At 42.3% G+C, this 23,272-nt stretch overlaps 1 protein-coding gene and 1 long non-coding RNA gene across 10 annotated transcripts in view; both read right to left on the bottom strand.

Annotated features, from left to right (window-relative positions):
* LOC148646023 (uncharacterized) overlaps positions 1–1,351 on the bottom strand; it is a 95,876-nt gene extending 94,525 nt beyond the window's left edge. For 2 of the 9 annotated variants that reach the window (XR_015927874.1, XR_015927873.1), the window contains exon 1: positions 614–1,183. This is a non-coding gene — a long non-coding RNA (uncharacterized LOC148646023). Of the gene's footprint in view, positions 1–613 lie in introns of all 9 variants that reach the window. The other 7 variants (XR_015927867.1, XR_015927868.1, XR_015927871.1 and 4 more) reach the window with 7 other exon arrangements.
* A 7,417-nt stretch (positions 1,352–8,768) lies between these two features.
* Positions 8,769–23,272, bottom strand: part of anapc1 (anaphase promoting complex subunit 1) — a 53,117-nt gene continuing 38,613 nt past the window's right edge. The window contains exons 32-48 of the mRNA XM_088609654.1: positions 22,963–23,045; positions 22,702–22,780; positions 22,113–22,187; positions 21,001–21,071; positions 20,637–20,727; positions 20,263–20,316; positions 18,890–19,083; positions 16,894–16,980; positions 15,808–15,925; positions 15,390–15,467; positions 15,119–15,186; positions 14,421–14,559; positions 12,763–12,849; positions 12,349–12,444; positions 11,580–11,778; positions 9,922–10,053; positions 8,769–9,121 (exon numbers count right to left, since the gene is read on the bottom strand). Of these exons, the coding sequence (XP_088465780.1) occupies positions 8,979–9,121; positions 9,922–10,053; positions 11,580–11,778; positions 12,349–12,444; positions 12,763–12,849; positions 14,421–14,559; positions 15,119–15,186; positions 15,390–15,467; positions 15,808–15,925; positions 16,894–16,980; positions 18,890–19,083; positions 20,263–20,316; positions 20,637–20,727; positions 21,001–21,071; positions 22,113–22,187; positions 22,702–22,780; positions 22,963–23,045 (1,794 nt within the window). The 3' untranslated portion in view covers positions 8,769–8,978. The remainder of the gene's footprint in view (positions 9,122–9,921; positions 10,054–11,579; positions 11,779–12,348; positions 12,445–12,762; positions 12,850–14,420; positions 14,560–15,118; positions 15,187–15,389; positions 15,468–15,807; positions 15,926–16,893; positions 16,981–18,889; positions 19,084–20,262; positions 20,317–20,636; positions 20,728–21,000; positions 21,072–22,112; positions 22,188–22,701; positions 22,781–22,962; positions 23,046–23,272) is intronic.

Raw genomic sequence — 23,272 nt, 5'->3', positions numbered from 1 at the left:
ACAGTACAGCAGGTGCTACATTTAGAACACACCCACATATTTCGCTCCGCAAAGCATCAGGCAAAACGAAACTGCGTGACTCGGCAGTCTGGCCAATTCAGCGCGATCTGTTTCTTCTATGAAATAGATGGAGATGAACAGGAAGCCCAACTTACTATCTCACTGCCTCCACCACACACTTCCTCTTACGATAAATCTCTTTGAATCAACCAGCAGACCAACAGACGTTTTTTTTTTTTAACAAAAGTTTAAATTTAAAGTCGGCCTGCCTGTAAATGCACGCTGTCGGTATCTTTTTACGAGATTAGCAGGACACAGTCACAGCTAAATATTCATACCATGGCGAATTCCAGTCCATTTATGTGTAATAAAGATACTTTCTGTTACCCCGTGGCTCGTTTGAATTCATTTGCAAGTATATTATATATAAAAGAGACCCATTTAATTAACCCATTTAATTTCTTAAATTTATGACAACGTTTTTGAGTCTGCCAAATGAAGTCATAGCTTCCAAACATGAAACACAAGTTGAAAGCGAATTAATACGAGCGCTTTCTTTTCTAAAAAAAAAAAAAGTTTTTTTTCCAAATTGACTAGAAACAGTTCTACTTACCAGGCATTTGCTTGCTGTTCGTAAGTTTACACCCTTCATACCGGTGGGTAGGCTCTGGTGGTGGTAACAGTAGTTGGATCTGATTTTATAGTGCAGAGCAGTGTTGAATAAACTCGAGAGGAAATGGCATGAACGCATACACACTGCTCTAACAGACTCTCGGCGTGCACATTTTAGTGGTTTTGTGAAGCTTACTGTCAGGAGGTGTTTTTCTCGCTGGTCATTCTCTCGGAGTTCTGCTTTCTCTAAGCACTAGTCATTCACAGCCTTCAATGGTATAACCACGACTTTCCCCTTAAGGGTTTGCGCTAAGCGGTCACACCCACCCAAAGCAGAGAGCACAGGCAAGGCTCCTGTAACTGCCGCGCTCCGAAAGCGCAGCGGCGCCCTTGAAAAGCGATCACCTCACGCTTTCGTGCTTTGTTCCAGACAGACAGGTTCGCAAAAGGTGCTTAAATGCTCGTGTGACGATTATATGACCAGCAACCAGTTGCCAATTCCTCGGTAGGAAGAAAAAGACTGAAAACGAAGGATGAGCCTATTTAAAAAGAAATGGGGACTGCCGCGGAGACTGCGTGCCGCGTAGGAATCTGCAAACTTTTTAAAACTTTTTTCAGACGGCGTTGTCAGCTCTTGGAAAAAATGTAACCATGTCACTGTAGGAAGGAAAAACTTACATCAGTCTTCCTTGCTTTGAATCATGTGATCGCCCGCAGTGCACATTTTTCCATTAAATTAATCATCTCTGCTAACATCAGTGCTGAGTACTGCAAAATACTGTACTGCAGGTATCGCTGAGCCACCAGAGACTGTGAGACAGGTAATGCAGTTCGGCGCAGTCTAAAACTGCATGCAGCCTTTTTTGGTTTGACTACATAGACTAAATAATAAGAAATGCCGTTTGGTTTATGAGCCCTTCTGAACAAGCCCAATACACGATAGCAAACTAGATGCAAAAGAAGCAAAAAAAGTGAAGTAAAAGAAAAAAACTGAATTGGTCAAACAAGAGCTCGAAGTGAAATACACATGAAAAGCTCTTGTGTAAAGATAGGTGTTACAGCGAGTTCAAAAATGTCTTCAGTCACCGAGTCTCTGTTTGGGCGATAAGGTCCTGGACTTATGGAGCTGGACTACACGCAATAAATAACCCCTGAACAGAACCCTGGCTGCACCACTCAAAGTCTTATATGTGTTATAATAATAATACAATTTATTTTATATAGCGCATAAAAAGGCGGCTTCTCAAAGTGTTTTACAGAATGACAACAACAATAAATAAGAAGAATACACAAGATAAAACACAATTACAACACACAGAGGAGACTGTGGATGGTGGAACTAAGTAAAATAGGAGCAGAGGGGTGAAGAATGGAACCAGTTCAGTAAAGGCTCTTCTAAAGAAGAAGGTTTTGAGTCTGGATTTGAAGGAGTTTAGAGAGGGTGACTCTCTGAGATCCTTAGAGCTAGAGTTCCAGAGCCTGGGGGCATAAGAGGAGAAGGGTCTGCCACCCCTAGAGTGTAGACGGGCTTGGGAGACAGTTGGGAGACCAGAATTAGAAGACCAAAGGTTGTGAGGTGGGAAGTAGGGTGATAATAGTTCAGACAGGTACTGAGGTGCCAAGCCATGCAGAGCCTGATAGGTGAGCATGAACATTTTAAAGTCCACACAGAATTTGTCAGGAAGCCAGTGCAAGGACTCCAGGATAGGAGTAATGTGAACACTTGCACTAGACCTGGTCAGGATTCTCGCTGCTGAAATTTGGACATACTGCAGTTTTTTCAATGTAGATTTGGATACCCCAGGTCTTCAGGAGAAACATATAAATAGTCCTCTATGGTAGGGGTCCCCTTTTCAGGCCATAAAGGCCCATGGGGGGAATGGGGCCACCATTTTCTCAACCATCTGACTCTGGAGGTGGAGGTGATGTGGTCAGCATCAGGCTCCGGCCGGCCTGTGACCCCCAGAAGGATTAACCCCCCTGTACTCATTTGGACTGCAGGCTGAGTGGACCTGGGAGCCGTCTGGAAGGAATTAGAGAAAGCTACATGTACTGTAAATGTTGTGTAACACGTTGAATAAAGTGGAGTGATATCATACTGTAGACAGATCAGCCAAGATATCTGAACCGGCTTCTGAGAGTCAAAGAGGTGCCAAGCCAATGAAGAAGAGCCCTGGTGTTCCCTAAATAACATCCATGTGATCCAGCAGGATGCTGTGATCGACAGTATCTATCCAGAAGGAGAACATGGAGTGTCTTAGAGCCAGAAACCATCAGGACATCATTATCTGCCTGAACAAGGGTCGCTTTAGTGCCATGTTCCTGTCAAAACCTTGCTGGAAAAGGCTCAATGGTGATAGACCATAACTGAGATACCGCTGTCCATTCCAGGATTTGTGCAAACTGACTTGGGAGTCCTTCTCAGATTTTCTTTTGACCAGATTGCAGGGAGCCACTGATGAGGTTAGTTTACTGCAGCTGTTACAGCTTCCACTTCAGTTTCAGGCAAGATGGAATTAGTTTGTCAAGACAGAACAGGACTTCCCAACAAAGCCAGCCAGCAGCCATGTTGCCCTGCAACTCACAGCTGGCAGCCCACTGAAGCTCAGCAGGTGTGAGCCTGGTCAGTACCTGGATGGGAGACCTCCTGGGAAAAACTAAGATTGCTGCTGGAAGAGGTGTTAGTTGGGCCAGTAGGGGGCGCTCACTCTATGGTCTCTGTGGGTGCTTATGCCCCAGTATGGTGATGGGGAAACTATACTGTAAAAAGCTGCTGTCCTTCAGATGAGACTTAAAACTGAGGTTCTGATTTTCTGTGGTCATTAAAACCACAGGGAACTGTAACCACTGTGTCCTGGCCAAATTTCCCCCTGGCCTTTACCAATCATGGCCTCCTAATAATCCCCATCTCTGAACTGGCTTCACCACTCTGCTCTCCTCCCCACTGAGAGCTGGTCTGTGGTCTGTGAGTGTACTGGCACACTATGCCTGCTGTCACATCTTCCAGGTGGTGTTGGAGGGGAGTCCCAATTATCTGTAGAGCAGTTTGAGTGGAGTGGCCAGAAAAGTGCTATATAAGTGCAAGCAATTATTATTAAAACAGACAGCGCTGAGCTACTGAAGTAAAGAGCATTTATCTCCTTTCAAGGTAGCAATATGTGTCCTTTAGTACATGAACATCTTTGAGGATTTATAGAGGCGATGCAAAGGTCTAGTAATGATGTCACTGTTCGCCTTCCAAGCCCTGTTTACATTTAGTGTAATATCGAGTGTGCAAAACAAGGTCTGAGTGGGCGCTTTGGAGCATCTGATGCAGCAGCACAATGCCTGCGTGGAAGAAAATCAGTCATGCCAGAAAACAATGTTCAAAATCAGCCAGATGGTTCAATACAATTGAAAGTAAGCCTGTATGGTGATTAACTGCATCACTGTGATTCATATTGCATTTCCACATCCATAGTACAATGTCTAGGTATGACTAGAAATACCTACAAAAAACAAAGATGCAATTTGCTCATGTACAGTACATCTTCCCAGGCACTTATTTGCCTTGGCTTCAACCTTTTTTTATTATTCAAATATACAAATATACAACATTTTACCTTGAGTAGCTAGGTCCAAAAAGCTCCATGCTGTTAACAGTGAATGGCCTAGGATGTCTAAGGGATTTATAAAACATAGGTCTTGTTTAAATCATTGGTTATAATTCTTTGATCAAGCAAAGGATGTGGTGCATTCAGACATTCAGGAGGCTTTTGATAAAGGTTTTCATAAAAGATTACTCATAAATTACAGGTGTTAGGCACCTGAGCTCAATGAACTAGTAGCCTTACATTTGTAGCCTTACTTATATTCAGTATGGTCACACAACATCAGCTTCACTATTGTTAAAAAGATTCAAATTTGAGTTCCAAAATGTGTAAACTTAACACTGAAACTGGGAAACAGTCATCAGATCTAAAAGCTGGCAAGTATTGATATTATTTTTCAATTTCGGGGGCTATATTAGCAGATACCCTTAGACCAGTACTGTGACTGTTCACTGTTCCAGTTCAGTGACATGCCATTCTGTTGCAGAGGCTTGAAGTGAAGTCCTGATGCACACTATTTTGTGGGCCATGGTGCCAAGCACAATATTGAAACCTTTGTTGCACATCCCAATCATTTCATATTGAATACAGGTATTTTCCCTCATTATTATTTCTGGCTAGCAAGTTAAAAATGGAACTTTTTACCCTCTGAGCTTTCCTTCTAACAAAATGTGTTTGAGGACAAGGTAGAATTCATATGTTTTTTTCAGAGTAATGATTCATAAGCCTCATCGGATCCCCTAACATTTTAGTATTTTGTGGGAGGTACAAACTTCTAAAAAGCATTTTAAGTGTATATAGTCAGTATAAGAACACATAAAGCTCAGGTGCATGTTATTTTGTGAGCCAGGCATATTTAGTAAAAACTAAATATGTGCTGATCCTAACAAATAAAACTGCACTTCACGTTAATGTGTTTGTCACTACAAAAAACATCGTCTTTGAAATAGTGTGGTTAGTTCCTGTCATTTATGATAATAATCACCACCACACCACCGACCTACCCATTCAGACAAGCTAAGCTGACATAATCAGGGAGGCGAGATAAAAAGGTTTTCAGAGAATGAAACTTCCACACCTACAAAACAGTTAGAAAAGAGAGGCAGAAGGGAAGTAAACAAACTGAAAGATTTCACATTCCTTGCCCACTTGCACTACATATTGTGTTATTCACAGGGTTTGTGCACTGCAGGGTCCTGGACAACTTTAACACACTAATAATAAAATTAAGACATCAGACATTTGAACTGAAAGTTCAGTTTTCTAGTACATCTATATTATGCGACATAGGTTTGTCTGAACACAACAGAATAGTCATTTTAGGACTGAAACACTGAACTGCACTGAAACACAAATACAAAAAAAAATCAATTGCAAAAAAAAATCAATTGGCCAATTGCAAAATTCTTGCTTTTTTATGTGAACAACACATCTGGCTTTCTGAGCAATTACTCTGGAATGTGTTTAGTCTGGAAAGAATTTGCTCAGGATTGCAGCCTGCATCTGTAGGTTACATTTTTGAAAAAAGTATATTGGGGAGGGATTTTAGACTTATGTTTCTTTTGTGAGGAAAACACACAGAAAGCCAAAAATTTCACACTTCGCTTAAAGACCAGCTTTCTGTTCATTTGTCAAGTTTGAATGCCATGGTTGAATATATTCCTATTCTAAACACATTCATCACATTCTCTCCTCCCCACTGATAGCTGATGTGTGGTGAGCGTTCTGGCGCACTATGGCTGCCGTCGCATCATCCAGGTGGGGCTGCACATTGGTGGTGGTGGAGGGGAGTCCCCATTACCTGTAAAGCGCTTTGAGTGGAGTGTCCAGAAAAGCGCTATATAAGTGTAAGCAATTATTATTATCATGAAATGCTCCGTACTGCTTAAGAGCATAACAGAGGTTACAAACAAGATGAGGCCATTTGACCCAACTACCAACATTTGGTATATAGTAGTTAACTGATTGCACAACCTCATCCAGCTTCTTGAAAGAAGCCAGGATATTGGCGTCATCCACATGGCTAAGCAGCTTGTTGCAGATTCCCACAACCCAAGATGCTGCTGAACAGAAGGCACCTCAGATGCTGGAGCAGCTGCCTAAACACTACAGGGATGATGCAGGACTCACTTGGGGCATCTCCTTCAACTGCTTCCAAATCACCTATCCTGTGCCCTCTTTCCAGTGGGAAACATCAAGGTCTAGAAAACAAAGCTCTTCTGCAAATGCTTGAAAGCAGGTCAGCTTGTCAAATGGGGCAGAGATGATGAGAGGAGTGCACTTTCTTAATGCCTTCGCAGCAAGAGGAGCATCCAACTCTACTCGTCTTTACCCTGCAAACGAAAGCTTTGAACTTGACCGGAGATGTGGAATTGCCACGAATACTGTGTGACCAATACTTCCGTTAGTCTAGGCCTGCTTACATCTGCAGAACATCAGCTCAGCAAGGCAGCCCATGAAAAGGACTGGAAACAACAGGAAAGAGCATTCATCTCTCCTCCTATCAGCTGTATTCACAAAAGAGATAATCCTGTAATTAAGGGTTTGGTACGACATCCATACAGGATGCTCAGAAGAACTGCCACGTGTAGTGCTACAAAGAAAAGGTTAAGGCCGCAACCCCATCCACTACCAGCCCTTTGCTTCATCCTGAGCTGCTACAGTGTCTTATTAACTATTTTAAGATCTCCTACCACATCCTCTGTGGTTGGGCTCCCAAGCGAGAGAGGAACAATAAGGACTTCCTGAATTAAGTTCTGACATTTCCCAACCCCGCTGTCACCAGGGCTGGCAGCACGCTCGGAGCACAGTGGCAAAAGCAGGTCAGCGGCGCTTAACTTAATTTCAGACAGGAAGTCCTGGGAAAAGGAATCCGTGAAATGATTCAATTCGAAAGAAGGGAAGCTGAGAAATTATGATAAATTGAGTTCTTGTGAAACAGGATGCGGGCAGGATAATTGTGTTACTGAAAACGTTATTTTCTTGCGAAGCAAACAGACCCCAACCCCTCCTCCCTTCCCTCATGAAACCGATGGGCCTAGAGAAGCGCTGAAGGTTCGAGGGCAGCGTGGCATGTGGCGTCTCCAGAATTTCAAGTCCCCAGTAACTCTTCGGCGCAGAAGTGAAGCTGACATTTCTCTTCCACTAATCACTATCAACAGCTCCGCTTCAGAAATACTGAACTGTAATAAAACACATCCTAAACTCTGGTCACACTATTCAAGGCAGAGAAGAGTCAGAGTCAGGCAAGGCCCAGTATTATTTGCAGCAAAGCAATACCTGTAGGTTAAGTAATAATACATGATAATATGCTTTATTTTATATAGCACCTTTAAAATTGGTTTCTCAAATCTCTTTAAAGACAAAAAACACAGAAGGAGAGGAGATAGCAGAATTAACACGATTACTACCAGGTTTTGAATGGAGTAGGAGTGTAAAGGGGCAGAACCAATTAAATAAAAGTACTTCAAAAGAGGAAGGGTTCAAATCTTGATTTGAAAGTGCACAGGGAAGATGCCTCTCTGATATCCTTAGGGATAGAATTCCAGAGGTATGGGACATAGCAGGAGAAGGCCCTGTCACCCACCGAGTGGGCTTGGGGGACAGACAGTAGACCAGAGGCAGATGGACAAAGGCTGCAAATCAACACGAAACCCATTGGGAAGCCAGTGCAAAGACGCCAGGTTAAGAGTAATGTGATCACTTGCACTAGACCTGGTCAGGGTTGTGGCTCCCGAATTCTGCACATACAGAAGTGTGTTCAAAATGAAATCAGAACAGGCCTCTTTCTTTTAAGTGCAGGCAGAACAGATCTGTTTCTTCTTTAAATGGAACAGCATGTTAAGGAAAAGAGTTTTGGCGGTTCTTATCTGTCTCGTTTTTATTGTATTCACAGATTCCCACAAGACTCCACATCCTGTTGTCCATCCACTGGGAACACGTGTACAAAAAGGAAACACAAAATTCATACTGCAGGTAAGAACTTCTCTCCTCAAAGGCCTTGGTCATATTTATGTCATTTCTCCTGTTTTCTTTGCCTCTTTAATTCCCGTATCTATTCATGCACAAATGTCAGCATGTAGCTGAAGTGCTCTTTTTTGGGAAAGTATTAAGCAAGATATAAATCAAACTGGTTGCCATGGTAGCAAAAATCAATACTATATCTTTCCCATTTAAGAATTAGAATAGCACAACTCTTTGGATACATAAACTTTTGAATTAAGTTTAAATACTTTGCATTTAAGTTTATGACACATGGGTGACAAGTTTTCTCAGAAGTAGACCCTTCAATGATAATTCTTAATGTTAAGCCAAAAGTCTGAGCGACAAGCTCTAAAAACAGCTTTAATTAATTTAATTGAAGCTGTTTTTAGAGCTTAAATCCTGGATTTCACAGGAATCATCCAGGTCCCAGCAAATCATTCTGTGAAAGAATAAAAAAAAAAAAGAGCAACAAGTGGCACAACAGAAAAAATGCTTGATGTTTCTCTTCCAAGTTGTTTTGTCACTGACGCAAACCAAGCAATGTGCAGACACACAGGGTAAATAAATAACAAAAGCACTAAGTTTAATGTGTGCATTTTTTAATTCATCCCATTGTTTCCACAGAGGCAAAAAAAAAAACACTTTCACATTCAAAGTATTCAAACTTTATGTACAACATTGTAAGAAACGATACTGCAACAATATTCCAGGCTTATGGAACGGAATATTCAATCAGCCTTATGCATTTATCACAACTGCCAAGTGTTATGTGCTAAAAAAGGTGCCGCCACTTTAGAAAGCTGGAAAGCAGCTCATGATGTTACTGAAGGGGCGGCTGGTGGTTTTCAAGAGCAGTGGGGTCAGACGAAGGAGAGCACGCACAGGAACTCCCAGCCGAGTGAACTTCAGAAGGAGGTCAGCAAACGATGCAGCACCTAGGAACACAGAGAACAGCCGCTACTACAGATCCCCGTTTGTGGACTTGAGAACATGAAGCTTGCAAACGAGAGGAGGCACTGAACTCATCACACACAATCTGGCAACAGCTAATCATGTATCGTAACAGGATGTGTCCATGTTAGAAGATTTACTGTTTATCCACTCTCACTTCTGCATTCGTTAATTTAGAAAACACGGGAACGCCTTAAGCAGCCCATTTTTTCCATCAATACTCTTTTCTGAGAGCACTGAACAAAATTACAGAAGAGACTTCTCAACAGCTTTCAAAAATAGACTTGACTGAGGCACGCAGGTTCTGAAAGAGGTTTTTGAGCTTCGCCGTACAATCCAGTAAGATGAAAGCAGGAGACACTCCAGCCAGAACTACAGAGGACTTGCTCAAATAGATATTGAGTACCCCGTTGTTTGACCGTCTACCAGAAAATGGACTCCTCAGAAATGAGATACTGTATGAAGGCAGTTCCTAAATAGGAAAAAATAACTCATTTAGATAAAAAAGTACTATGAGACATGTGCCCACACAGGACTTGAGGAAAGGCTGAATACTTGCTTGGCTATCACAGCAAATATAGAATGATCTGTTCGGGGGGGTGTAGACAATATCGGACAGACTGTAGCTCTGAATATGGAAATGATCGTGTGGGATTCCAGCCAGAGACGGCCCCACCCAGAGCAGCGCAGGCTCCAGGTCTCCCATTTTGCCAACTACAAGAGTCCGTGTCTACACAGCCCCAGCAGTAGACCCTGATACCGAGAGTCCTGCACGAGGGATTACCTTCAAGCTCCACGTCTGCCATCTTAGCAGGGGTGGGTATCGAGTGGTACACCAGAAAGCAGGCAAGCATGTTGGTTTCTGACTCGCCGTGAGCCTGGCCACCCATGTAGGAGTGGAGGACATCGCTGTTGGCTGTGGGTGAAATCCAATCAGTAAACTCTAATAAAAGCCCAAGGCTTTCACAATTGTGGAGCATTTCCTAGGTCATAGGGGTTGCTTCACACTAATAAGGATGCATGGTAAAAATGTTTAAAGGTACAAGGGACATTTGATTTATGACATGATCAATAATCATTCTGGTAGGGCAAAATTAGCTGACCAGTGAGGTCCTGGCACATTTTATTGCAGTTCACAACGGGCTTAACATTTAAACTCTCATGCTATGTCCAATGCATGTCCAACATATTGAATTTTTTTAAATAATTCCACCAGCACTACTAAAAACCCAACATTTATTTATGCCCTTGGTGAACTGGAAGTATTTTTTTTACAATTAAAATTCAGGCGTAAGATCAGAAGTTGCTGACAAAAATGTACGACAGTAAAACACTTGTGTGAATTTCAGTACTGCATGTATAAAAACACGTGTCAAAAATATGTATCCATTTCTAAATGCTAGATGTTCAAATTTATTCACACCCTGGAAATTAGTATTTGTGAGTATTTTTGGCTTTGATAACCTTGAAAAAGTAGCCTTTGAAGCCTTTTAAGCTTCCTTAGTTGTAAATGCAGAGGATGCATTTCTATTCTTCACAGAAGGGATGACCTTCTTTTTCCAAACGAGCTTCACCTTTCTGTGTGAGTCATGGTCCTACTGAAACTGTCCAAAAACTCAAATGTTTCATACAACAATATCACCTGGTCCCATTTGACCTGGTGGTCCTGTAGTTGCTGTTTGGTAGGCTCACGTGTTTTCTTTTTTTTTTTGTTACCACAGAACTCATGGATCTTGAGGTCAAGAAAGGTAGCCATGGAGACAATGTATTCTAATTTTGCGAAGGTTTTGTTCCCCACTTTCCCCAATTGTGAATCCTGGACATGAGTTACCAGCTCCCAGCTTTTCTGAACACAAATTTGGGTGAAATTTTAAAATAATAATAATTATTCCAGGTCAGGTAGCCCCAAACATGCTTATATTATAACTTGAATGTGTTATGGATTTTCTATTGCTCACATTAGAGCTTCTGGCAGCTGATCTTTACCTGAGGTCTCCAGAAAATTCAGACTTTCCCACTATGACACATTGTGTGCAGTTTGCTTCTGTGCTCAGCCTCCTTTAAGGCCCCATCGCAACAAGGGGACTACAAGTAGCTCCTACAATTCTATACTACCTTTCCTAGAGCTATTGAAATGAACTACCAGCTTAAAGAAAATAATTAGATGATCGCATTGACAGTTTACAGTTTTCAATGTTTACAGGGAATGAATACATTTGAACATTATGTATTTAGAAGTATTATTATTCTTTTTCAGTTTCGTTATATACATCTTTCATAACTATTCATGAACTGCTTGTTTGAATCTTCTTTGCTTAATCAACCCTGAGTTACTGTTCATCAAGTGGATGAATAATTTTGCAGATTACATTACATGAAATGAAGAGCCTCTGGTCAATGACAAGTCCTGTGCTTTCGCGGTTGAAAAGATGCGGTCCTCACCATACAGCCACTGGTCCAGGGTGGTATCGGCAGTGCATTTCATAAGGGGCAGGAACTCCGAGTTCAAGAGGAGGCCTTTCCCCTGTGGTGCTCTCAGCCTCTCCTGCAGGACCCTGCAGCTGCAGAATTCTAGAACCAACTTGATCTGCCAAAGGTCAAAGGTCTCACAGGCTTCCTTCTTCTGCAGTCTTTTGACTGCCTGGAACGAGAGTGTGCCATCATATCATGACGAGCGAGCTCACAGCACTCTGCTCAGGGCAACTACAGAAGCTAGAGGAATGGACTTGAGCAGTCTGTTTTCCTGGGTCTCAGTGGTATAGTTTTGAAATCAGGCTTTCTTTCTATGCCTGCACTTGGCAATAATTGCATCAAGGTAGGTTTTCCAGCAGAAGATTGCCATTAAATCTACTTTCAAAATTACCGAGTGTCAAAGAGTCAGCTGATATTCATTATCTACATACTGTAACCACCTTTTAAAGACTTTGTCTCAGTTTTTGAATGAGGCAGAAAAAGTCTTCAAATCTACTGCTATATCTAGGTAAGTAATAACCATAATAGCTAGCAATTATGGAAGACATGTATTTCTGGCAATAAGTGTCAAGTTAAAAATCTCCATTATACATTTTACAGTATTTACAAAGAGTGGCCCCTTATTATACAGGAATGTAGGGAAACTTTACCAAAGAAAGAGTCATTAACACATTGATGGTGAAGTACTGGAAACTTTCTTCATTTCAAATCCTTATGAGTTTATGACTAAGAAACTCACCTGATCTATTGCAATGTAGGTTGGCAACATTTCTGGATTCTCTTGGGTAACACATTCATAGAGAATTGCAGAAAATAAAGCCAGGACATCTTTTTTCTAGAAGATAAAGGCCAGTTCAAATATCGACTTAAGCTTGTCCAGGGCCAGAAAAAAAAAACAGTAGCATGGACATTCACAGTGAATGCAGAAAATAAGCCATTCGTTTCATTCTTGATTTACTATTAAATCACATTGATGTTTTTTCCTTCAAAGTCCAATAGACAGCCTAAAAACCAACTAAAATCGAGTCTGAAGTACAAAAGAAAAACTTCTGAATTTTCTCATGCTTATATAAAATGTTACACATATAAATATATACACAGAAATAGGGCTTTGTACTATTCAAAAATGGCAATTTCCACCCAATGTACTTACATGCTTCAGGTTTTCAGCTGGTTTGCAGAAATATTCCGCAAATGAAACCAAGGCAGCGTCCGACGTAAAGGCTGAGATTGCTTCAGGCTGTTAGAAAGGTATTTCAGGGTTGTTTCAAAGTTACAAATTCATATAATCTGAACACACGTTGGCCAAACTAATTTTTAACCGACTCGGATAATGCACTGAATGTTTGCTTGCTGGATATTTGCTTCATTTTTCACTACTGCGATAGCATAGTATTATCATGAGGGCCGTGGCACACAAGGAAAGGACAGTCTAGCTGCCCACAGGGAGTACGAATGGAAAATTGAGCACAGGAGGGACTTCTTTACACAAAGGGTTGTGGGAGTATGCAACAAGCTGCCCAACCATGTTGTCAATGTTGACACACTGGCTACTTTCAAGAAAAGGTTGGATGAGCCTCTGATCAATTAACTACTAATTAATTAATGGGCTAGATGGGATGAAAGCCTCACTCCCATTTTCAAACTTTGTTTCAAGGTGACAACTGCAGAGCACTGCTTGACACTCCTGGTGGCTGTAATTTAATGCTACAGCACACGTATGGAACAAGTGGCCTGTAAGCTCCACTTGAGCTTTGAAAGGGTGCCAACAGAGCCAGAGCCAAGCTGTTTGTTAGTTTGCAGCAACACTGCTTTTGGATTGCACATTTAAATTTACTGTGGGGAAGAGTTTTTGTAAATCCTGAAAAGAATTTGGTAAATATATAATCTGCACCACTGTATTTTAAAAATACAGGACAAGTGTACAATATCTCGAATTATGCATTTTCATAATTGCTGCAAAGATGTCTAGATATAAAAGCAAAAACTGGTATTAAGAAAAGCCCTCAATGATCACAAAACACTGCTTCATAAAAAATTACTTTTTGCAATGCTACCCTTTATCCTCATCAGCTTCATTTTTGTGAAAGCCTGATCAGATACAATGCAAACTGTGCAACTCACTTGCATTGACCTCAAGCATATACTTTCTCTGAATTTTAATATTTTATCAAACACGTTCGAAACACAATTTTCACTGAAATGCATGTTCACACAGACTAACTATACAGAGAAAAGGAAGGTGGGTTAGCAAAGTTACAACCTAAGAAAATATGCAGTTTATTTTTATTTTGCAAGGTTTTACCAATCAATGGCTATTTTTGAAACATTCCACAATGACAGCTGAGTGAGTAAAATCTGTATCTGTCTAACAGATAACTCACTGGTGGCATGGGATATTTTTCTGTGGTTTAAAGTAATACATAATGATAAATTTCCAGCCAACTAGATCCTGATCAGTTTTTAAATGCAAATGTAGTTCTTTTGTGAAAAGCTTATTTCAATCTTCAATGTAAGATCTTCTAAGACCAGCAAGCCTCTGCAGTCATAAACACTTTGTTCACTGACTTAACTCACTACATCCAGAAGCTATGAACTAAAATAAGCGTATATTTTATTGTTTAGCTCCCCATTTCATCACTTATTGGTTTTTCACCAGTGGTCCTTAATGATAGGATTAAGGAGAAAAAAAAGATTTTTCTGGAGTTGCAATGCGCATAACCAAGTCTCACGTCTGCCTCACCCACAAGAAAGGCTTTGATATAAACCTGCCTGGAAACAAGTCAAACACCCATGGAAAAACACCCTTACCTTAAAGGAGTGCACCTCGGGGTTCCTTGGATTGACATTCTGTGCCAGCAGGCTCTGCCAGCCTCTGGGGTCGTCCTTGTATGGAAGCTGTCCTGCCCGCAGTTTAACGTACAGCATGCCATCTCGAGAGAGGATGGACCTAAACACAGATCTCAGATTTCTCATTCCGCTCACGAATCTTCACTTAAACCCCCTGAAACATCTCACCTTCACAGTTACTGCACTTAGCTGCCCAGTTGCCAGCTCATCACAGCGCTTTAGCAAAGCAACTCTGACTGATTTGATAACACGCCGCGGTTTCGATTAGTTTTTCAGGCAGGCGAGAAAGTAAACGGGTTAACAGCTGACACCAGGGTAGGCTTCTATTAATGGCGATTGTGGTGGACAGACATCGCGGAAACAATGAAATTGTGCATCTCTAATGAGTTCAACCAGTCCAGCAGCTGCAAAGCAGGAACTGCCAAGAGTTCCTCTGCCCTGGTGTACAGCGATCATTGTGTTCCCGGGACGAGATGGCCATTTTATCCCTATCCGTGTTGATCCAGACTAACTCCAGTCTGCTATTTAAGGGCATCATTTGGCTTTCTATGTTCCACCAGAACAAATGCTCCACCAGCTTAATGAAGTGGGATTTTTCTACAGGTCTTAGATGGTACACACAAATTCACCTGTTTGAATATCGATGACGCAATACTTACTGCAAATGCTGAGTTCCTTTGTTTAGATCTATGGATATCTCCCAGTATCTTGGTCCTTTCACTTTAAGCTGCAATGACAAATACGTTTCAATGAGATTTAACTCTTTACTCTTGGAAAAAGCAGCTAGAGACTTGTACAGAGCAGTAGGAAACAGATTTGAAGGAAGCAGTGAGCAAACACATTTCCCTCCTCTTCCTTTCAAATCGGGACAGGCCCCAAGCTGTGCTGCTTGTTTTGGTTTTTTCTTTTGACCCCCCTCGTGTTCTGTACCTGCTTCAGGAGGTGCAGTTCTGGCAACATTGCTGGGGCCATGAGCTCCACTGTGGTCTCCTCGTACCACTGCGACTCCTTTGCAAAAACGACAAAGGAAAACCAAGAGGAGACGTGAAACCCAGAGCAACAAGCGGACAGTCAACATTCAACAGAGGCTCTGTGGAAAGACTAATATTTCTAGCTAAGCAATCCTATTTTAGATAAAAATTACATATAAAGTCAGGGCTACAAGCCTTACAAAGAGCTTGCTTTGCCACAGGCCCATCTAGAAAGATCTTAATTTTTTTAATAAGCCTCACTGAGACAAACAGAGTAATCGGATGAACAGAGCGAGGAGGAAATGGACCTTAATATTATCAAACGCCTGCACGAGGTGGCAGTGATTCACCCCGAAAGGCTACAGGAGGGTCGGTACCTTGTAGGTGACCTCCAGCAGGGCGTAGCAGGGCTTGCTGGTGTCCACGTCCACAGGGACCAGCAGCCGCGGCTCCACGGCCAGCACACAGAGGTGCCTGAGGGCCTGGAGGTGGTACCTATGGGGGAGAGGGAGGGTGGCGTTAGAGTCCCTGTAGTGGCCGTCCCTCTGCCAGGGAAGATCGTGCCGCCAGCAGAGATAAATTGCTCCACACCTGATGGAGTCTGAGGTCAGGCTTGAGCAGATGCGTCCCGACGCCATGACCCACAACTCGGCTCTCCCATCTTTTTTCTATAAAAAATTATGGACCTTTTTTTTGTTTGTTTGGACTTTTCAACAAAATATGGAACTGATCTCTTAACATAAAAAGCTCTCCGAGTACCACTGGGTTGGGCTGGGCAGGGCATTAGTCGGCAAGTGTCCTCTTGACTGGCAGAGATGTCAGTGAGAGACAGGCCGCTCCTCCTGTTAGCACTCACTGCCCTGCCTGGCACTGTGGGCACAAGTGGAAACTATGTGGACATGCATTTGAAACGGAGAACAATGAGCTACAAACAACCCAACGGGCTAGACGGACCAAAAGGCGTCTCGTTTCTAACCCTTCTCGGGTTCTTACACACAGGAAAGGCGCTCGCCTCAGCGCAGGCTGAGCCCTGCCATCCAGGGGTTCAGGTACGAGACTCATCCTGCCCACGTGCTGGCACAGGCGCCGCTGTCGTGAGCCCGAGAGGAAACAAATACACGACTGGGTCTCCAAACCGGGTGGGAGAACTACCCAAACAAATCGGTACTTTTCTGTTTAAAAGCCGATGGACACTTCCGACAGACGAACGTGCCAGAGGAGCATTCCTTTGCAGTGAGAGAAGCCTGGAAACAACTCACAATTCCAAACTGGCTGTGTGTGTGTGATAAAAACAGGCAAGTCTGAATAATAAAAAACATTAAACATGCAGGTCTGGGGTTTGCTAGTATATCATAGTTCGTGAGGAAGAACAGTATTCCAAAGTACAACCGAAAACTACCGCAAACAAGATCTGCTGGGAAAGCACCACCAAGAAGAGCAGCAGCAGTATCTGGCCGGCTTACCTGTTGTCAGTGCTGTGGGCCGGGAAGTGGGGATACAGAGCACACAGCAGGGCGGCGATGGCCGAGTTGGAGGTGCTGAGGGTGTACCTGTGAAATGTCCAAACTGACATGAGCCTAGGGCAGGTGGATTTATTAACATTTGGTTCGGAAGACTTTTTGATCAAAATAAGCCAATTTAAGGGCTTAAATGAGAGCTAGTGTTAGTGCACATGTTTTGAGCTGGATAGGGAAACAAGTCTTACTGAAATCTGAAACATTTGGGCAATTCAGGTGCAAGTCCGGCTTGGTTCAGTATAATGTTGTAAGTTTTGGGACAATCAGAGTAGCAGTTACTAAGACAGCAGTGGTTTTAGGTTTGAAAACCTAAATGCTATTAATGTATAAACTCTACTTGGCCATAGTGTAACATAACCAAACAATCACAGAATACCATGCTTGGAACTAATCGGCCAAACACTTTTTTCCCCGGCAAAGGTTTGCACAAGAACAAGAGAACAAAATGGCGGTCAGGTGGCCATCTTGGATTCCATGCAGTGGAACTGCGTCGTCACTAGAATGACAACTGCCAATCAGGAGCCTACTGCATAAACAATCATGCAGGAGCAGTTTGTGCTCGCTTTAGAGAGAGGCCATGTTTCTTCAAGCGCTTGAGCTTTTTTTATTCCACCAGGAAAGAGAACAAATTCTCACGCACAACGACAACCTGGAGGCTCCTTTACGGCAGGACACTTAATGGGGGCAATCTGAGTGAGGAGTCCTGCCCATGGGATGCCACAGGGGACTGGAGCTCCCAGTGGCTCCTTTTTCCACTCTGATACACAGTATGTTCGCTAATCGAAAACCACTACTTAATACAGTCGCACTGTGAGCAAAGACAGCCAGCTGACTCAACCTGCCTGTGTCTGGGGAGAGGCTGCACCAGCTGAACCAACACCTGGCAGATCTCACTGGGAGAGGTACACACTGCTGGCTGCATTCGCTCAGTTAGAATAACGGAGCACATCTGGGCGGATGAATGAAGAGCAAAGTTACTCTCTAAAGCGAAATCTTGAAAAGACTAAAAATGCACATTTTGGGGAAACGAGTGACTGCACTACGACTATACACTAAAAATGTATGTGGAAAAAAAGGAAAATGAACTCGCACCACAATGATGTGACATAAGAAGACCTTTTCAGAAAATGTCAAACTGTTCAATAAGTGTACTTTAGCACCTATTTTACAACTGACATGGGTTCCCCCTGTGTGCTGAAGGCAGACTCATGGAGCTGAACAGCAGCACACATTAGTGCCACAAAACAAATGGCAACTGGCACTGCCAAGCTAATGTTCAATCTTGCTGGGATTTTCTCAGCAGTTCCCAAAGTTCAACACGTCCAGAATGAATAGATTTGTTAAAAATTCCAGGGCTAGACAGCATGGCCCCAGTGGGCTTCCTTTTAGGAGAAGTGATATAACACTGGTTAAAACTTAATATCTCAGTTTCCTGCCTTCTGGAAATGTACTCTCAACCAAAAGGCATTTCAGCAAAAAAAAAATGAATGAATGTAGCAGGCATAAGAGAATTCCTATCGTAGCTTAGACAGAGCAAGAGTTGTTTCCCTATGTACGAGCCTTAAGATAATCAGTCCCAGTGACTTCTGACCAGACAGAAAACTGATTTTATTATCCCCACTTGACGTGGAAAACAAAATCAACAATTCTAAATAAAATTCTTCCCGGAGGACCAGGACTAATTTAACCTCAGTTATTAATTCTACATTTTATCTAGAGAGGCCTCCTCAGCTCCACTGTAACTGGGGATCATCATGACTGCGATGTAGGACCTGCCATCATCGGTACTCTGAGCATAGCTCACTCTGACATCTGACATGGCTTCACCATGGTGAGGTTTCTTCCATGATCTTCAGCAGCTGTCATCTTTACAAATGCTTTGGTAGCCGACAAGGAATAGGAAGGGCTCCAGTCAGAACACCGAGCGGGCTGCAGCACTTGCCTTCCACCCCCCAGGAAGAGGAGGCCCAGGGCCATGTGGTGGGCCATGTGGAAGCCATAGTTCATCTCCCCACTGGTCTTCTTGTGCAGGAAGCGGCAGAGCTGGAGCACTTTGAGATTCCCCGAGCCGGCCATCACCATGGAGAGCGACAGCAGCACCATGCTCAGACACGTCTGCAGGTTATAGTGACCCGTCTGCGGCGAGAGGAACTGTTCAAACAAGCGATACCAGCAGCCGATAACGCTGAAGAGCGGGAATCATATTTCAATCCCCAGAAAGCTCTGATAAAGCCTCTTCAAGGTTAAACCTCAAATTAAAAGCCCCTAAAAATCTAAGATCATATAAGCATTTGGATGGAGAGCTGTTAATTGAAAAAGGAAACTGCACATCATCTTAATGCGTCAGTAAGAACCCACTTAGAATACTGATTTCACATTGGTCACCAAACCACAAACACAAGTCGACTGCCTTAGAAAGAGCTCAGAGATGAGTGACAAGAGTGGTTTCTTTTATTAGTGGATTGTCATATAAAACTGGTCAAAGAAACTTCTCTTTCTAGAATAAAGGACACGGAGAGGATTTGATACAAGCATATATCTTGCCTACTTCCAAGTATTAACTCTGACTGTACTTCTGACTCAGCAGAGAAACGAGGATGGAGGGTCACAACCCAGGGATTATAAAGTGAATTAATTTAGAAAAGAAAAAAAAGAGAAAAATAGTTTGTTATAAAAAAGTTGTGTGGGTTTGGAGCAGGCTTCCCAGATTAATGTCCATACTCTGGGCTCCTTCAAGACGTGGCTGGATGTCATTTTATAATAAGAAAATATATTCAATTCCATTTTGTTTATATAGCACCTTTCACAACAAGTTTGCCCCAAGGCGCTTTACAATGCAAGTGACCGTACGTGTAGTCAATACAGAACAGAAAAGACCAGAAGACAACGGAGGAGAGGAACCAAAAACTCCTTAGTAAGGAGAACAAAAACCTCTGGGGGTCCAAGGTCAACTGGCTGCCCAACCCCTTTGGGCATGCTAACATTAAACAATTAAAAAACGAAATACATGAATAGGGGTATTAATCCATCCATCATGTCTCCTGTATGTCAGTACTCCATGCAGATCTCTGTAGACCAGCAAAATCCTCCTAAACGATAGCTATATCCACAATGTAATATATATATATAACACTTTGAAACTTAAAATGCAAGAGGCAATAAACGACCCCCCACTCATTTTCACCCTGTCTCCTTATTTAGTGACAAAAATTACAAAACATTAGGTATACGTTCCCGAATGGTATTTCTGTATATCACTGCTGTCTGTAAGGCCATATTCAAAGTCATAAAAACAGCATAAAAACCGAAACTTACAACTGAAGCCGCCGAAGTCGACAAACACTGCATGAAGGTCCTTGCAAACTTGTACTGGAAGACAGTGCCAGAAAGGGGTGTCAATAATAATAATAATAATAATAATAATAATAATAATAATGTTGCAGATTGAAACAGTGTCAACTTCAACTCCTGAAGAGCAGCAGGATCTGCCCAGACCCATCCTACACCCTCTGCCTTCAGGCTGTCAAATCCTTTCACTCAAAGGGGAAGAAAACGAAGACCTGCGGTCAAACCAGAGGTTTACAGCCGCAGCCTGCCAAGCAGAACCTACAAGGAGATCATTAGGACTGGGTGTTTAAGAGGGATGGGAAAACATGCTGCGTGTTGGACCCCTGGGCAGAACTCCTTACCAAGCAGTCGAACGCATCTGAATTAGCAGATCCTGCAAACCGGAAGCCTACTGCCATACATGCCCCTGCAATGATGTAATCATGGGCTTGCCTAAGGAAAAGAAAAGATAGTGTTGAAGCAGATATAAAAAAAGTAAATGCTTAGTAAAATAAGGAATTCATTTCTGTTACACAGATCTCTTCCTCTAAGAGTAAGACCTTTTAGTTAAGGCATACTTTGAAAATAGTTTCTCTATCCCTTCGTCTTCCTCTGCTGTGTCAGTTTGTAGCCCCACATGACACAACACAAGATGTGAAATATCACGTCCTGCCCATTCCTCTGCCCCGGTTTCCCTCCATGAACTGTGATGAAGTCTGCACTTACACCAGCGTTTCCATATTCAAGTCCTCTGAAGCTGGTCTGTCATCACTTAATTCAATGTTTTCTTGTATAATCTGGAAACCAGGCATACAAAGAAAAATGCCAGTTAAGTCACAAAAATCTGACTTTAATGAGTAGGCATCCTACTGCCTGTTGTTCTTGAAGAATCTGTTGGGAAGCAAAAGTACTTTCAGTACACATGCTATACATGGAGCCCTGGCCAGCAGTGACCTGGCACTCGAACCCGAAGTCAATAGCTCTGTGTCCTGTATCTGGAGTACTATTACAGACCTCCAGAAAAACCACGAGCTGTACACTGCTGGTGTTTATCATAAAATCATCCTGAAAATTTCTTACGTGTACAGTAAGAAGGAGAATCTAATAACATTACTTACATGCAGGTTTGTCAAGGAAACATTAAGGAGAGAACAAATGCAACCTTTATACATTACTATAAAATACTGCTGTTCCATGCTGCTTCATTTCTATTGTTTAAAACGAATTTCTAGTCCTGCTGCACCAGATCTTTCTTGTTTTTGTGCTACAGATAATAACTGTTTTACATTTCAGGCTACTAACGACACACGCTCCCAAATAACCAAGCTATGAAACTCAAGCCTAAAGGAAATCAGCCTATTACAGACTATAGAAAGGTTAATACAAAAGCAAACAGACACAGGAAATCAGAAACCTGCTAATATTTCCATGATGATATTAGTCCACTACCGTATTCCTCTAAACACTGAACTCTAATTATAGGTTAGCAGAAAGCAATGAAGGTCGCTTCCTCATTAGAAATGCTTTAATTTATTAAGAGACAGTTTAATTATCTCTAAATAAGATTTAAAAGAAGATGGATAAAAGAATTACAATTCCAAATGTTTTGGAGATAAAAGACAACAGAAGTTAATCAAAGGAGAGGTACTGCTGTAGGTTTTATTAATGTGGACTGTAGCACTGCTGGTATGGGTGCTTAAGCTGTAAGCGATCAGATGTACTAAGCTTACCCTTTAACTGGGCAGTAAAAAGAGGCGACAGTATCTGTGAGTATCTGTGACACTATTGCCCTACATTCAACCATCACTAAACATGTCCACTGTGGCTGGCCCACTTACTTGGGGAACATTGCTGTTGATCCACTCAGAATTTGGTAAAATCTCCTCCCACATGATAAGACATCGTGCAAGAGTCTGAAAAGATACGAGAGGAGAGGTTTCAGAAATTCAGAATTGTTTTGAAACTGTTCATTCATTCTGTGCATGGGTACCCATCACTCCCCCTCTGATGATACTTTAGTCTTATGAATTCAATGGTAAAATTTTACAGGTAGTTGTTAGCAGGCACTGGATAATCTTACCAATTGTTTCTCTTCCGAGCAACAATTAGTGTTAGTAAACTTACAGAAATCTGCAGCATATACAGTTCAAAATAACTGCATTTCAATGACTGAATTCTCATCAGTGACATCATTACCACACAGAGAGAGATACACAAAGATTCTGAAACATGATGCATCTGCTTTTCACAGAGAGCAATAACACTGCATTCTGAAAGCTGAGAGTGAGCGTGGTCATTCTTTTAACCAATTGTAGTGTTAAAGGCATCATTCTCAACTCTTGTACACGATGACTACAGGAAGCAAAACATTTAACAGCCACCTCATATAAAATAGCGAGAGGGAACGGTCACAACTTTGTTACTCACCCTCAGCAGCAAAAACTCTGGTTTAATGAAGTCTAGCAGAAACATGGTATCTGGGGCTCGCAGCCAGTCTGCAATAGACCTGTTTGATGATGAGGGTGAGAGGTACTGTCAGGAGCTGCACAGTGTCACGAAAGAAGCTGCAGCTCGTAGACACACTTGTCATAAATCCTGTAAATACTATGAAACACAACACAGCAGCAGGTTTTCTCTTAAGCTCAACAGCAATAAGGAAGTAATGCAATGCCACTGCGCGATACCTACCTGTTATTAGTCTTTAGGTAGATCATCGCAAGAGCAAGCGTTGCACCAGGACAGGTTACGTCCACGTTAATGGTGTCTCCCTCCTGCCGTAAACAGAAACAAGCGTGAGCTGCTGATGTCAGCAGAGCAGGTATCACGACACTCGGTACGGGCACTCGTGCAAGACTGAAATCGAGAAAGCTCTCAAAAACGTGTAGTTGCAAATATTACATTATCAGTGTTAATTTCAGTTCCTGCCGCACTACCAACATTGAACCATGGTGCACCACAGAAAACGCAGCACAGTCTTCTTGAGCTATCATCTCTAAAC

This window comes from Lepisosteus platostomus, chromosome 17 (assembly GCF_059453375.1).
Source record: "Lepisosteus platostomus isolate fLepPlt1 chromosome 17, fLepPlt1.hap1, whole genome shotgun sequence".
Taxonomy (NCBI): Eukaryota; Metazoa; Chordata; class Actinopteri; order Semionotiformes; family Lepisosteidae; genus Lepisosteus; species Lepisosteus platostomus.
The sequence above is the reverse complement of the archived record's forward strand: the minus strand, read 5'-3'. Positions and strand labels throughout refer to the sequence as shown.